The sequence below is a fragment of the Meleagris gallopavo genome, chromosome 5 (assembly GCF_000146605.3).
Source record: "Meleagris gallopavo isolate NT-WF06-2002-E0010 breed Aviagen turkey brand Nicholas breeding stock chromosome 5, Turkey_5.1, whole genome shotgun sequence".
NCBI classification, from domain to species: domain Eukaryota; kingdom Metazoa; phylum Chordata; class Aves; order Galliformes; family Phasianidae; genus Meleagris; species Meleagris gallopavo.
In genome coordinates, this window is record NC_015015.2 from 20812194 (window position 1) to 20829102 (window position 16909).

At 39.5% G+C, this 16909-nt stretch overlaps 1 protein-coding gene across 2 annotated transcripts in view; it reads left to right on the plus strand.

Moving 5' to 3' along the window:
- Positions 1-16909, plus strand: part of MAPKBP1 (mitogen-activated protein kinase binding protein 1) — a 90660-nt gene that overhangs the window by 57613 nt on the left and 16138 nt on the right. For both annotated transcript variants that reach the window (XM_003206484.4, XM_010711306.3), the window contains exons 10-22: positions 425-571; positions 922-1106; positions 1217-1308; positions 1586-1711; positions 3424-3494; positions 3945-4066; positions 5106-5181; positions 7089-7200; positions 7721-7784; positions 10024-10149; positions 15230-15378; positions 15920-15969; positions 16500-16736. In XM_003206484.4, coding sequence (XP_003206532.1) covers positions 425-571; positions 922-1106; positions 1217-1308; positions 1586-1711; positions 3424-3494; positions 3945-4066; positions 5106-5181; positions 7089-7200; positions 7721-7784; positions 10024-10149; positions 15230-15378; positions 15920-15969; positions 16500-16736 — 1557 coding nt within the window. The remainder of the gene's footprint in view (positions 1-424; positions 572-921; positions 1107-1216; positions 1309-1585; positions 1712-3423; positions 3495-3944; positions 4067-5105; positions 5182-7088; positions 7201-7720; positions 7785-10023; positions 10150-15229; positions 15379-15919; positions 15970-16499; positions 16737-16909) is intronic.

Below are 16909 nucleotides of genomic sequence, written 5' to 3' on the forward strand. Positions count from 1 at the left end.
TATCCTGACAGTGATCGGAAAAGAGAAAAGTGGAAAGAAAGTGGGAAGAGGTTGAGAACTCTTCTTGTATATTGGCTAATTACATCTCTTCTTTCCTCCTGGTTTATAAATCCACAGTAGTACTTGAAATTCTCAAACAACAGTGTAATATTTTTGCATAGCTTTTTAATCATTAGAAAGAAAAGGTGCTGACTTATTGCAGGCTTCTACATTCAGGGAAGCATGTTTATAATCTTGATAATATTTGAAGTGAATGTGAAACTCTAGTTTGGGATCACGTTTTCTGTAGGAGGATTTCTGTCTGTCTCTTGCTGTTCCAGAATGCAGAGAGGACAGCTCTTTGATTTAATTTTGTTATGAAATTTGCTGCTGTGATGCCACTGCAGGGCAATCACATTCAGAGGTTGATTTTACTTGCCCCTAGATATATCCTGAGGTAAAGGACAGCAATCAGTCATGCCTCCCCCCTGGTTCTTTCATCACCTGCTCCTCTGATAACACCATTCGTCTGTGGAACACTGAGAGCTCCAACATTCATGGCACTGCCTTGCACCGCAACATCCTGAGCAATGTAAGATCCCAGGGTTTGATCTCCTCATGGCCCTCGGGGTTGTTCTTTTTTAATATACAAGTATTCCCAAGTTAAGACTCGAACTTCTTTAGACGTCTAACTCAATGAAGTAAGTACTTACTCTGTAAGTAGAGCAAATGTTTAATAAAATACATGGAACTGAAGAAGCATAAAGCGTATGTAAAGATAGTTCGTCTGAAATGGCCCTTGGGGAGTGTTGCTTTTAGCTGAAAGATGTCACCAATTACAGAATTACTGCCAGTGAAGTTTTTATGTTGTCCATTTGTAAGGATACTTCATTTTAATATTTTGTAACTGATTAGTATTTTTCTGGTTTATTGTTTACCCAGGACTTGATGAAAATCATCTATGTAGATGACAACACTCAGGTACTTCTGGACACAGATTACAACTCAGGGGGAAGTGCAGACAAAGCTGATACACAAGTGATGGACACAAAGGTGGGGATACGCACTGTCTGTGTGAGTCCCAGTGGGGAGCACCTGGCCTCGGGGGACAGGATAGGCACTCTCAGGTAATCCCATAGAACTTCTTGCACAGGATGAGAGCTGGATAAGCATGAGACTCAAACCCAGATCTTGCTGGTTTTATTAACATACTGAAATCAGTCATATTATGTCTTAGGATATATGAATTGCAGTCTCTGCAGGAAATGCTGAAGGTAGAAGCTCATGACTCTGAGATTTTATGCCTGGAGTACTCCAAACCTGACACAGGTAAATGCAATTATTTCCCTCTACTGGGCCAGCAGAACCAGACTGAGAAATACATCTTCCTTCTACTCTTCCTTGGAATACTGTAGGCTATGATTTAAACTTGTTCTTTCTGTTGTTGTGAAATCTGAGGGCATTTCTTTGTGTCCATCCATGCAATTCGCTGTAGTATAATGTCATGTCCGTTAGATGACTTAAGAAGAAGCTGTTTTAAAATGGTGACTGGAAGAGAAAATGGATTTTCAGTAATGGTCTTACCCTCTTTTTGGCTTTCTTAAAGGGTTAAAGCTCTTAGCCTCAGCCAGTCGGGATAGATTGATTCATGTCTTGGATGCTGGAAAGGACTACAGCCTGCAGCAGACCCTGGATGAACATTCTTCTTCCATCACTTCTGTGAAGTTTGCAGGTAGATACCCACTGTCTCTCTCCAAAGCTGGACTTGAGTACTGCTGTTGTCCTGTTGTCTCACTATGGCTGTGAAGTCATTTTATCTACTTAAATAGTAGGTTAGAACAGGCTAAAGATACAGCTACTTTTTTGTCATCTCCTGTAGCTTTAGTCCTAACAGAAGTGCCTTCTTTTCTCTTTTACTTCCCCCTCCTTTTTTCATCCTTCATAAAAAAGTGATTGAAGCTGCAAGCATTGAAGCCTCTCCTGATTGAAGCATCAAGCATTTCTTTAGATATCTATTTTCTATAGTGATTTATTCTCTGTGACTAGTGTCAGATGGTTACATCCTGTCCTTAGTGAGGAGAACTGTGGAACAGTCATCCTCTGAAAAAACACTGAAAGTCAAAAAAAATATTTTGAGATTAATTGGTCATGAATGGATGTGTCATTGCAAACCAGTGTAAGACTTTGCATTTATGGAATGGAGCATGCTGTATCCCCAGCACCCTTACTGCTGGTGCTCAAAGACGTTAGTTTGTTTTGGTGTGCTGTTGTCAAAGAGCAACTAGAGTTGGCTACCAGAGGGGCTGGTAGCCAAGAGTGAATGGAAGGCAAGCAGGGGTAGCGACATTAGTGACAATGGGAAAGTCCTGCAGAACCTAAGCAAGGTGAAGCAGGCAGAGTTCAGTGACAGTAACTAGATTAAGCCAGCAATTCAGATCACTGGACAAATCTATGTGATAAGGCAAATCCAAGATCAAGTCAGAGTCAGTCTGGAGGAGACAGTAAAGCTAATCACAGTAAAGTGACTTCCAAGCAAGCCTATAGCTACAAGGCATGTTTGAGTGCAAATGAAGAAACTGAATGTAAGGGTCAGGATTTGGATCAGTAGGATATGTGGCCAGGCATAGGTGTGGCTACAGTGCTGTTGCAGTGATGTTTAGTTAGGATTCAAGGATGAAAACCTGAGCTTAAAAGTAGCTTCTGTGTGAAGAACGGGGACCTTGCTGAAGCTTCATAGAATACCTTCTGCTGAGGATCTTGCAAACTTTTTCTCAAGTAACTCTAAAGTTGGCCAGAGTTCTCTGTCTTTTTGGTGAGTTGGCTTTGAATGCAGCAAGCTGAACTCCCAGAAGATGGAGGAAACACACTCATAGACTTGGTGGCTAAGGCCATTGTGCAGTTCTATAAGCTAAATGCAACCTTGCTCTAACTTGCTGTTCAAGTGGTCTTGTGTGATATTGGATACATTTTCATTCCACTGAGATGTTGCTTTGATGAAGGAATAGATTGGTGTGTTAAAGGAAGAAAAAATCTTGACCCTTAAATAAAGAAGGCAGCAAGAAATATGTGACTGAGTTTGATGACTGAAATGTGCCTGTTGTCCATTTTCAGCTTATACTGAGTGTAACCTACTTTTTTCTTGTCATATTGCCACAAAGTGTTATGGTACATAGAGAATAAGAATGCTGGCATGTTACTGGGAGAGAAGACAGAATTACATCCTGATCTGTTACGTAAGATCTCTATATTGCATGCACTTGGAGTATTAACAAATTCAGTCCCTTAAAAGGGGCTTCTGTATTGCTGCAGCATCATTACTGCTAAGGTAGGAGCCAGTTTTAATTAATTAGGACTGGAATAAAAGAGCAGTGGTATAAATTGAAGCATTTCTTTCACCTTGTATTTGTATTTATGTTCTGATTGGCTCCTTCATTTTTGTTCTAGCCAATGATGGGAAAGTGCGAATGATAAGCTGTGGGGCAGACAAGAGCATTTATTTCCGCACTGCGCAGAAGGTAACATTATTGCAGCTTTGTGTGTTGTTTTTTCAGGTTTTTTTTTTTTTTAATAATCTCACCACAAAGGAACTAATTTAAAGAGCGATATCAGAGTTTATATAAGAGCTTGTTGCTGTTTCAGCCTCACTGTCTCCCACTCTGTCTCAATACAAGAGATAACATTCAGAGAACTATTTCTGTGAAGCATGAAGCTGTCACGAGCCTGACCTCTCTCAGCAATATGCAAAGTAGAGAGCTGTTAGGATATCTGCTTTTTTTTCTGCTGATACTGTGAAGAGTGGTGAAAGAGTATGGGCTGGAGGGAGGAGTTTGCTACACTGCTCCCAGCAGACCTCGTTAGTGGGAAGGGTTTATGCTGTCTGTGTTATAAGGTTCATCTGTATTTAGAAGTTTTTAATAATTAGTTAACTACTTGATTTTGACATAGCATTTTACCCATATGCTTAGACAGGGGAAGGAGTTCAGTTTACCCGAACACATCACATTGTTAGGAAGACCACTCTGTATGACATGGATGTGGACCCCAGCTGGAAATATGCAGCTATTGGCTGTCAGGATCGTAACATCAGGTTGGTTCAGTTCTTGTCTTGAAAATATTCTTGCAATCATGAACGATCAGCGCAGTTCCAGCACCATCATTATTCCTTGGTTCTTTGCCACAGCACTTTGTTCTGAGGTCTCACCTCAAACTCAGTGAGGTTGTTTCTTTTATCAGTAAGGGGAAAGGCAGAGGTCAAAGTGTACATATGCAGAAATGTCCATTGGGCTCTTGGCTTCTCACTACATTGCTCTGCAGAGCAAAGTCTTTCTACTGGGGAGAGAAAGTGTGCCTTCCTTGGCAAGCACACCACTGAGCTGTGGGCAAGAACTTCTGTACTGTGGTCATTTTTGCTTTTAAAGCTATGTCCAGTAAGAAGCTGTGGTGTCCTATGAAGTAGCTGGGACTGAAGGAACCTAAAACTGAGCTAGATGTGACTGTCCTTTTACAAGTGGAGTCCATTATCTGTTCCCTTTTAATCCATTTGTCAATCTGCTTCTACCATCAAAGCAAAGGAGACTCTCTGTAGTTGTGTGTCTTCTGTTGTATCTGGGTGAGATGCTGAGAGTTCTGGACATAATTCGGTGCTACTGCTAAATGTCATTTGTTTTTGAATTCTCATGTAAATAAAGAGTTTTGCTCTCTTAAACATTACATCTTTTAGTATGAAGAAACTACAGGTATTTTTGTAGGAGGTGGAACTGGATGGAGCTTGTTACCAGCCATTCCTGATATGTAATGGTTAGCTATTACAAGGTATCACAAGGTTTATTCCCTCTTACTTGACTCCTCTGCAGTGCCCTGATACTATACTTACTCTTGATGAAAAGCTTGAGAATCAAACCTGAATTTTAAATCAGATAATCTACTTGATACTGAATCATCCAGTCTTGGGCCTCTACATTACTTTACTGATTGTTTCTTAAACATTTAAATGGTGATTATAGTTTGCAGAGGCTCCCAGGGGTGAGGCCTGTCATGAGGAGCGGAAAGAGAGAAGGTTCCTGGTGACAAAAGCCATAGAGCAGTACGTGGTTAACATGCGTGATGTTGTCTTACTTTTCCCTCAGGGTCTTCAACATAAGCAGTGGGAAGCAGAAGAAGCTGTACAAGGGATCCCAAGGTGAAGATGGCACCCTCATCAAAGTAAGCTGTTTTCTTTCTTCTTCCCTTTTTATTTTTCTTACTCTTCTGAGTGCACCTTAGAGCTCAAAAAATGATATATGAATCTGGACATAATGCCTTTTTTTTTTTTTTATTTGACCCTTCTTGCTTGCTCTCTACTTTGCTTTTCCTTATTCTGCTTCTTCTTCCTTTTACCTCTGTCCTTAAGGACTGGTAAAGTGTTTGGATTTCATCAGGCTAAAATAGGAAGAATCAGTGGATGATTATAACTTCCCTGTCCTCTGTCTGAAGTGAGACACAGGGTCATGCTGTAAAAGCAAGCAGAACTGCAACAATATTCATCAGGAGATAATTCAGTCTGTTTACTTTAGTCCTTGTATTTCTGCTTCAGATATCTCATTGTGACTTTCTTGATTGTCAGTTTTTTAAGGTGGAGTCACCTGTTGACTGGAATTTGAGAAGTGTTGCTGCCAGGGCGCAAATGCAAGTGGCTTTGTATGTTGATGAAATTAAAAAGCATCTGCCTTAAAAATCTCATGTTCTTGGGCCTTAGAGTCCAGGACAACTCCAGTACTGTTTAGACAGTCTCTTCATGTTTCACACCTGCTGAGTATGTCTAGGCTTTGGAGCATGCATCTACCATTTTGTTCTTCCCCTGGTAAAACAAGTGTTGTTATAGGGTTAGTGCTAATAGTGATGATGGTACACTGAGGTATGGAAGAGTTGTATCCTTATCTTCAAAGGGAAAAGACGAGTTGTTAGAACCAAACTCAAGTTACCAAACAAGCTTCTTCATTGTATTTATTTTCACTATTAATTTTTATAGTTTTTAAAACATCTTTTTCTGTTCAGCTTCACAGGCTATCAATATCATTGATTGGTATAAATAACTGGGTCAAAAAATGGAGGGGAAAGCAAACAGCTTTCTTCAGTGTCATCTCTTCTGTTTTATAGATGAAGATAAATTCTCTTTCTCTGCGTCTATTAAATTCCTGAGAAGCTTTTATAAACTCAGATACTTGATTATGTGTTTTTGTTCTCAAATCTTGAAATGTTGCTTGAAGCTGGATTCTTTGTTTTTAATATTTGTTTTTTTTCATGCGTAGTACAAGTGGGGAATCTCAATTGTTATTAATTTTGCTTTGTTTATTTTTAGGACAGTTATATAACAAAGGGATCATAATTGTCTCTGGAATTTAAACTTATTTGGCATGTTGTTCTGAGATCATTACATACATTGCAAGTTAGCAAGTAAAACCTGAACAGTGACATGTGAAGCCAAAGATACTGCTTAGCCAAAGAAACCTATCATTATTTAAATATAATGACTCCTTCAAAAAAACACAAACTTTTGCTCTCAATTCCTCTAAGTTCTACAAAGTATAAAGCAGAACATTTGTTGAGAATAGCTGTATTTACTATATGGTGTAGACTTTAGCCCTATTCAAGTATTTGATGCAGGGCCACCAATCTCCAGATCTGGTACTGGATCACATCACCATTAAAGATAATTTTTCTCCGGTATCACTTAACTCTGGCAGCTCTGATGTTTTTTAAAATTTTCTTTTTTGTTTTGACCTTATGGTAAAAGAAAATAAGACCCTCCAGTACTCTGAAGGAGGTAGGAAAGAGAAGTATGGGCCTGTGTATTGGTAGTGGTGCCTTCAGAGTCATGAAGGCATTTAATGTAAGTACCTTTAGTCTCTGATTGGGTTGGAAATAGTTTTCTAGTTTGTTTTAGTGGTTTACTGAGGCTGGAAATTTGTTCTGTGATGCTGGGCAGCCTGGTACTCAATTGAAGTCCAGTGGAGCTATTTGCATTTTATTCTGTCAACAGCTGTGACTGTTTTTGGAGTCCTGGACCATTTTCATGCAGTTTGAAAAAACTTTATCAACAAGTCTTCACACTTCTCTTACTTCCTTAACAGGTGCAAACGGATCCCTCTGGGCTTTATATTGCAACCAGTTGTTCTGACAAGAACCTCTCCATTTTTGATTTCTATTCGGGCGAGTGTGTTGCAACCATGTATGGGCACTCAGGTAGGGCATGTAAATTTCTGGAAATGCATTTTTCTCCTATATTACTATCTAATACTAGTCAAAGCTTTCTGAAGGTTTCTCCCTACCAAAGTTTACCTAGACGATATTTTGGACTAAGTTATAGTTGAGTTATAGTTGTAGTTTATTTCACTCAAATTTAAACCCTTTTAGAATGAATTTTGCACACGTGCATGCCTCGTAGGCTATGTATTTATTTGCACAACTAGTAGCCTGTATAAGGTAGTCTTTGTTTTTTTGGTGTATACCATCAGATCTTGCCATGCAGAGGCTATTCCATTATAGACAAGAAGAAACTTCAGTCTTCATGCTTCGCCTTATGATAGCCTTTCTATTCTTTGTTAGATGCTTATGGTAATTGGGATATATTGATATGTCAAGTGTTGCTTTAATCTGTCTACTGTCTTCAGCTTGGCAATTCAAATTCTATTTGGCTTATTATCTGTTCCACCTATTGGAATAATTAAAGAAAGGTTTATTGATTGTTCTTTATTTCAAACAGAAATTGTGACTGGGATGAAATTCAGTAATGACTGCAAACATCTGATCTCTGTTTCTGGTGACAGGTAAGAGGGGATTGCTTGTTTGTGATATAAACTTTGTCATCTTACATTAGAATTAGTTTGTCTATTAGGTTGATTTATTTATGAGTAATGTTTTATAAAGTCCAAAGAAACATCGGAGCTTTCTGAAGCCAAAATGAGTGCTGTTGGCAAAAGTTATCCTTCCATAAAGCAAGACATCCATGTGAAGTGTTTCGGTTGTGGTTTTCTGAGTACAAGTACTGTTCCTGCTAGAAAGGAGACAAAAGATGTGGCCTGTTGCCTTACCACCCCCAGGTCTATAACATAATGCAGTGTAATGGATTTTGTGATACTATGAACAGTGCTGCCGAAACTTTGTCTCTTAGGCTAGAGTTTTCATCAGGTGAACAGGCCTGTCTAGCAAAAAAAGGATTAGGCTTGTCCCCAATCTTTCTGCTCCTGTTGATGTGGTCCTCTTTCCTGCTCCCCTGAGTCAGCTGTCTTGCAGCTGACTCCTCAGTAAGGTGATGTGGATCACTAAATCAGCCCTCCACCTCCCCCCAGCTATAGTTTCTACCAATTTATTGAGCTAAATCAGCTCATGAAAACTGTAAGTAATCATTAGACTGAGCCTAGCTGCAGAATAAGGACTTATTTTGTTGTAGATATCTGATAAATTCCAGAACATGGAAGGTTTGAGATACTCAGTTATCCTTGTGATTTTAGCGCAATGTTCCCTCATTGCCATGAGTGTCATTTTCTCCACTAGGGGTGTGGGGGAGGTGGAGATGAGAAATGAGAAGGGGATACATGAAGAACTTAGCTGTAAGGACAAGAGAAATCGTGTTTTTTCAAAAGAGAACAGAGGAAAATAGTTTGTTCACACACATGTGTAAAGAATGAAACAGAATAGAAAGAAAAATGGAGGTGAAGAAGAGCACAAGGGCTGAGAGACATGAGAGAAAATTACTGCAAGGGAGGGAACAAAATAAAGTAAAAGGGATAGTAGAAGCATACTTATGCAGAGCTTCGTGTCAAATCGCAGTGTATTTACAAGTTCATGCTGTTTGCTGCTAGGTTTGAGTGCTGTGGGGGTGGGATAAATGAACAAGCCATATTTGCTTTCTGAATTTGTTTATTGCTTTTTGGTGTTGTCTTGGAAGCCAATTATAGTTGCTGTTATTTTCAAGAGAGCTGCTGTTTGAGGAGAAGCAGCTGGCTGCCTAGGGTTGCCATAGCGCCCAGATGCAGTGCCTCACAACTTTCTCTTTGCTAAAAATCTGAGGAGGGGAATGACAGCTGTTGATGAGAAGCTTCTGTGTCTGTACATGACTTGAATAGCTGGGAGTGATGTTCCTGAACTTTGTCACACAAAAACAAGTAGGACTGAGGGGTGAGAATTGTCAGCTTTTTGGGAATATATCCACAGACTTTCTTCTTGTTTGTGTTTCCTTTTGGTGTAGCATGAAAATGAAACCTTTTAAAATACCTTTATATGAGACAAGGTAAGCAGAGAAGATACTGTTGCTTTTGGCATTTTTTCTCTGGTCCAAGAGACTAAAAATTCATGATAGTTGTTCAAAATGGCAGAGCAGATGAATTTTTGCAAGTGAGCAAGGAAAAAGGGAAAGGCTCTTGTTGAAAGTTCCTTGGTGAACTGGAGTACCAATGAAGATGATTACACTGCCAGTTCTTGAAGAACTTGTTTAAATTCTCTTTGGATTCCAAAGTAGCATGCAGGATATTCTAAGTGATAGCAGTAACACCACCTCTGTTTCTACATCAGTGTAAGTACATCCAGCTAGACAGGAAAGATGGGTGAGATGAAAAGAATTAGTTAACACTGAGATTATATTTTAAAAAAAATACTGGTTGCTTTATTTTCCATTACCTGAAGATGAAATACTATATTCTTTAATATGATGCGGAATTTTTTTTTAAGCCAGATTTCTGAAGAAAAGGCGATCAGTGAGATGACACTGTTTGCTTCCTTATCTTAAACACTTTTGAAAAGCTGGTCAGATAGAGGAATAAAGGTACAAGATCAGATATGAGACTGTACAAAACTCTGCAGTTACTCTAGTCCATAGGGAACCTTTGCCAGGCAGAGGTTTTACCTTTTTGTCATGAGGCATGTGGTGGGATTGAGTTTCCATGATGCTGCTACTCTGTGTTTCTCCCTACCACAACTCGAAAGTCTTGTTTGCCTTCGCAAAGGGAATTGATAATTTCAATAAACTGAACTGAGACTTAAACCCAGCTTCATCTTTCCTTCTTTCAGTTGTATCTTCATCTGGCGTCTGAGCTCAGAGATGACCATCAACATGCGGCAGCGACTATCTGACATGAAGCAGAGAGGGAAGCAGGCAGAAAAGTCTCCTCCACACAAGACAGCTGGACTTATGAGGTGAGCAGAATAGACTGAAAGGAGCTTGTTGGCTTTGTAGGGCTTAAAATGAAAAGTATGGCACTGGGGTTCAACTGAAAAGTTTCTTCTGTTTCCACTGATAGTATTTGAAAAGTTCTGACTGTTCTCTTGTGGTATTTGTGCCTTTCCTTTGGATATGGAAACCTGACTATAGTCTTCCAGACAGGCTTACTTAATGTTGCTTCACTGATTGCAGTATGCATATAATGTCACTGATGTCTTAATTTAGTTTACTGATGTGGTCAGAAACTTCTAATAAGCAGTTTATCTAGCAGTACTGAGATTAGTACAGGGCGTCCTACCAGGGAAGAATAGCTGCTTCATGAATAAAGTTCTGTGGGTCTAGGCTGAAATGCAATGTAGAGACCATTTTCTGCAGTGCCAGTACTGAAATATGCCTGTGAGCTGTATGAGTTAGCCGTGTTGATTATAATTCTGAAAGAGTTCTTACAGTTGTGCTGTTTCTTCAACTATTTTCAAGAGGCTTTGGAGGAGGTCACCTTTAATTATAAATAATAAACATAAAAATAATTTCCATGAGAAGTTCTTGCCAGCCGAATCATGCTATTACTTTTGCTCAGTGAACAACATATCTAAAAGCAAACTACCACAGCCTACAAACTGAATAGATCTAAGTTTATCTGGTGATATTTTTTCTTTAAAAAGACATGCTTAAAAACAGACCCTGTTTTTATACAGAACATGAGTGGCAGAGAACTATGAATTACTAATGTAATGTGTTTAGTTTCTCTGTAGTTAGTATGTAGCTGAGACTCACTTGACCAAAAACAATGCAGGAAGGAGTGCTGAAAAGTGGGATCAAAGTGGGGGGAAAAAAAAAGTATAAACAGAGCTTTTTGATGCTATGTCTCACAGTTTTCTTCTCCAAATATCTACAATTTGAGTTTGGGATATAAAGGTGCCGAAGCATTGGAGGACTTACCATACTGGTTGTTAGATATCACAAGGAACTTCCCACTCCCTTAAGGAGCAAGTGGCATTTGAACAAGTCTGTCTGCATAGTTTCATTTGGGAAGGTCTTGATCTGCTCATTCTTGAAACAGCTCTTGCCTAGGAATTGTTTTCAGTAATGATATAAGAGAACTCGTGAAGCCTTTTTTCTAGCCAAAATTCTGGAACTGTCAAGCTATGTGCTTTTTATAGCAGACTCCATTATTCCAGCAGCTGCAGCCTTACCCTACTGAGGCTCAGCCTGTGACAGATAATCCCAGTTCTCTTCTGCATTAGGTGATACTTGCTTCCGTCACACATGCTTGCTAAAGGGCGGTGTTAGTGCCACGCCAACTTCAGCACTTTATTAAACTTGTTTGGTAACCTCTTTGCAAGCGTGGATTCTTCTTGTTTGGTCAGCTTCGAAAGCTTGTTTTCAGTTTTGATCGACTGCTGTGGTCTAGGGAGATCAACAAAAACGTAACTCGAGAGCATTTTGGATTGGGACTGAATATGGAGGAAGAGCCTATTGGACCAGCATTACTGAGGTGGGAGAAGAGAAACAAATGAATCTGGTTTTGTAGATGCTTTGTATCTGTTCTGGTTGTGTTTTGAGTCTATATGGGTTGGTTGCAGTGGTGTTACACTTAGTGATATAAAACCTGTTGTCTCAAAAAGACTCACAGTAGCATAAGAAAACCCTGTCCCTGATAGTATGTCGTTTGTTTGACTACGTTTTGTCTAGAATGGTATTGCTAGAATTTGATGGGGGTAGTAATACATTCTACTAGTTCCATAATGTGAGAGTATGGGAAGATGAATAACCAAAATAATACTGAGGAAGAAGAATGGAGCTGAGGAGGCAGTGGGAAGCTGGAACAAAAGCACACTCTGTCCAGCTGTAACTGACAGGGCAGAGATTAACCCAGGTGAATAACCTCTGGAATGTAAACACAGAACATGCCTTTCTGGGTCAAACCACTGGTTCATAAAGGGCAGTATTCCGTGTCCATTTAGTGAAACACTTGAGAGCCTTGTTATGTGGACCTTTGCAGTGTGCTCACTTTATGCTCAGTTGTTGCATCTGGGGTGTTAGGAGGTGCATCTGCGTGTTCCCTTTAGTATTTGGTCATTGTTCACTGAATTTGTATAAATCCCTTTGGAACTTTGTAATATTCTCTGCCTCTGCACCCCCACATTGTGATAAGATACAGGAGTTCGCTTCTCTCTATGGAAATAAACATTTTTTTTCTGTTTTAAACTACACTTCTGCTAGTTTTGTTGAAAGTTCCCTGGCTTTGTGAGCTTTAAACTGTAGTTCTGCATCCAGCTATCTGTCATCTCCAAGGTTTTGTAATCCTCTCTCATAACCTTTCCCCATCCAATCTTTCCAAACCAAGTCCTAGCTTTTTTTAATACCTCCAATAACTTCTAGAGAGACTAAAGCTTCTGCTCTGAATGTTTTCTCCGTCTCCTTTGATGGGACGTTGGTTTATTTTGGAACTAATCTGACCTGTATGACCCACAGTTTTCCACATACCTTCCAGTTCTGTTAGTTGAAGAATTGCTGATGTTTGCTTTTCTCATATCTACTGAGCACAAGAAGCTTTCATTGTTCGGGATGAAGTGCTTGTAGTCAGCTGATGTTGCTGATACATTTTGGTTTTGAGACATTTGTGTTTTCAGCAAAGGAGTCATGTAGAATCCTTTTAATACAGTTTTGACTTTGATCCATTTATTGTTTAGAAAAACTTGTCTCAAATTTTTGGAAGTTTTAAATTGATTTTATTATGGAATGCTTAGAGGGATTATAGCCTTGTTTATACATTTTGATTTTAAAAGTCACTTTTTCTGTGACTGGTTAAAGCACTAGTATAAATAGCAGGAGATAGAAATGGTATCCAAATTAAATTGTCTAAAATTAACATATGCTTTCCAAAGAAGTACAGTGTGCCCTTAGATCTAGTTGGAAAGAGCTGCTCCTTATCAAATTCTCAGTGGGGCTTTAGTCCAGTCCTGGAAAGCTGTGTAGTTTCCATGTCTCAGAACAGGTTAGGCTTTTGATGCCAGATCAAAAGTGGTGTCTGAGTTGAGCTGCCTTGGTTTTAACACGAGGGAAGCTCTGAAAGCAGCAGCACTGTGATCTTTCTGTCAGGAAAAGTTGGGTTACTTTCATTTTAAAACTCTCAGGCATTGACAGAGGGTGGAATCTGCTGGTGTGCTGTACCACATAAGATGTTAAAGTTTGATAAATGGGCATCTAAAACTGACAATTTAAGTAGGACAAGATCAGAGTGGCAATACTGATAACACATCTATTTAAATGGATAGTTGACATTCTTGTGTTTTGTTCTTGTGTTATTTTAAAAAAAGAAAGAAGGGTTAAATTCGGGACATGTAAAATAATACAGAGTACCCTAGCCTTAGATGTTTTAAAACTAGAGCTCCATGTGGCACTTATGTACTCTGTATTATATAAGTATCCTAATGACTTTCTAACTGAAGGTCCAGCCCTGCCATCAACCTTTGCTGTCAGTCCCTGCAGAAACCACAGAGTGCAAGACCCAGGCATGGTGCTAGAAGGGAGTAGCTCCTTAGCAAAGGAGTGAAACAACCAAGCAGTTAGATGTTAAGAGGTCTAATAATTCAGCCCTTTTTCCTTCATAGACCACTCATACAAGCCTAATAAGCACAAGCAGAAAGATGCTGTCAGAGTCACTGATACAAAATTAATATTGCCTGCCATATATAAATATAATACGCCTTGCAAGATAAATCACCTCATAGCTTGCACTTCACTGGGATTCCCCTGCTCAGACACAAGAACATGAGAATGACAAGATGGACTCTTAAGAAGACCATGGAAAAGATGAAGAGGCTGACAAACTCAAATGTCAAAAATAGATAGTACAGCCAACATGAAACCATTTCACTTGAGGACTCATCAGACTACACTGTCAGTTCATTCTTCTTTTGCCAGCACAGCACACTTTAAAGCTCATCTGAAAAAACTGGGTAATTATTGCTCAGCCACTCCTAACAAAATGCAAATTAAAATCATGCCACTATGTGGGAAGAGGAAAAAATTATAATACCTTAACTAGTGTTAAAACTATGTTTTAATATTGTCTGCTATCTGTCAGCTGCAGGAGAACTTGGTTCCTGGCCAGGCTATTCTGTATCTGGTAGATGAACTATATTTATCTCATGAGTAGTGCTTGGTACTCAACACCCAGCAGCAATATCTTATAAACGTCACTAATTATGAGTTTGGCACTGCAGCTTAAGGCCATAGAGTGGATGCTACTCAAATTTATTTTTGGATTCTTCATTTGTTTAATTATTATCCAAAGTGGATTAAATCATTTGGTTCTATTGAATGAAGGGGTGATGGGAGGGACAGGAAAAAGGGAGGAAAAAAAAAAGGAGAGAGAGAGAGAGATAATAGATTGGTGCAGGTAAGTGTCCTTACTTGTTGGGAAATTCTGTGCTTGTGTCTCTGAAGTCTGTGTGGAAATGCTTGTTTGATCTACTTTGATTAAAGATCTTCCCAAAGTTTGTTTTACATTATTCCTTGTGCCTTAAGGTTAAAAAATGCAGCATGGCACTCTTACAGTGTGTGGGCTGCATGGTGCAGACCTTGATGTGAACTGATTCCTATGTGATAATTTGCCATATATCTAGTTAGTGTCAAACAGAGAATATGTCTATGAAATTTTTGATGTGTAAAATAATTCTGGAGAGAAAATGCTTAAGGGTGGGAAAAACACTTGACTTTCAAATATGCTGTACTGTCCTGGCTCTGAAAAGGAAAGCCAAGTTTCATTCCACTTGAACTGCTCTGGCTCGTTTACTTTTGCTCTAATTTCTATGATCCTTCCATGCATAAGAGAGAATTTCTGTAGAAGGTTCTACACACAGGTTTGCAGGGTTTAACTCACCTTATTTCTCAAGGAATGAATTTTGCTAGAACTAGGGGTGTTTGTTAGAGTGGAGACACCTTCTGAGTGTTATCTGTGGTGGGGGTAAGATGGAAAACTGCAGGATTTTAAATGGTGAACAGTTCTGGAGACAGACTGTAATATTCTTTCAAATTCCTACCTCCCAGGCATGAATCCATCTCTGCCCTATCCTCTGTGCCAGCACTTTCATCAGACAGTGACAAGGATGGTGAAGATGAAGGGAACGACGAAGATGAATTAAGTGGGCTGCAGTCGTTCCATGTTCAGTCCAACTGCAACACTGAGAGAGACTCAGGTAATAATGGAAGAGGGGCATGGGCAGAGATTGAGAAAAAATGTTATGTGTGTGAAGTGGGGAAGAGACAAGATGTTGGATTAGGGACAATAAGGTATGGGAAGAAAGAGGAAGTCCAAAACACAAATGAATGGTTCAGCAACACTAGGTAATGTTGCCAATTCCAGCATCTAAACAGGGTGTATTTCAGAGCTCAGTTGTTAAATTGCCAAGTTTCCTGCTAGTTCCAACTCCTTAGGCAGTTTTTGAATTGGAGCCCTGGGGCTTGTTCTACTGTCCACAGAAATCCAGTGTACTGGAACTTTTTTTTCCCCCAACCTTTGATGGACAAATGTTCTGCTGAGTCAGAGAAAACCATATGTCAAATTGTCTGTTAGAAATTTGATATAACAATTCAGTAGCGCACAAGTTTTCACAGCGGTGCATGGTTTCAGGTGGTATAGGAATGCTGCAGTGGAGAAAAATGAGGTAAGAGGTCTTTTAAAAAGGCAAACTGCTGGCCAAGGATGTCAACCCGGTATATATCTTTTTCCCATTCCAGATCCAGATCTTACCCTCTCAAGAAGCCTTTCCCATTGGGAAATGAGGAGGGTGAGTTGCTAAACCTCCAAATTGTAGTTCTAATGACTGGGAAAGTGGAAAAGAAATTCATATATAGATTAAAAATTCTTCATTTACACTACTGGAAAAGGTACAGCTGCAGTGGGAAATGATTGAGAAGCTCCTCAGTGAAGAATGATTTGGGGATGTTGAAATCATGCCTAGTTAAGAGACTATTTCACTTCAAAACTTCAAATCTCTACATCTGTATCCTTCCATCAGATGTTATGCTTTGGTCCCCTTCATTTCTGGACTGAATGTCATGTAGAATTGAAGCTCACCATATCCTTAGATGTGAGTGAGGCACTTAAATGCTGAATCATGCAAAAAACTGCAACAAAACTGTAATCTTTACCTTAATACCTTTAAGATTAAGGGAGGAAATTTAAACTGTTGGAGAGCTTTGGGGCTTTTATGAAAACTGATATAATGGTGTTTTGCTACGGGCTGCATGTCTTCTGTCCTGTTTTTCTGTCAGCAGAGCTGAATCCTTAAGACTGTCTTTCTTTCAATTCCTTTAGGCCAAAGAGATAGCAGCAATCCAGCGTTCGGAGGCACCAATGAGCAAAGTGCCTCGACAGCGTGGGCGCTGGTCCCAGCCAACCAACAATATAGAAATGACTGTGAAATCCATGCTTGACTTGCGTCAGTTGGAGTCTTTCTCTGTTTCCCGTTCTCCAAGTCGAGATTCATTGTCTCAAAACAGCAATGGGGATGATAGAGAAGAACATGCAGATCTCCCTGTGCACATCAACAAAGTAAGGGTGGTGCTTCTTGCTGGAGGTGAATCTACCTCAAGTACATCTGTCCTGCCTCTGTTTACATCTGTCCTGCCTCTGTTCTGTATTTATTACTGTATGATGCTATTCTTTATATCTTGAAATGGAACTAAAAATGCCTTCTGAGAAGACTGCTCAGCTCTGTAGTTGTT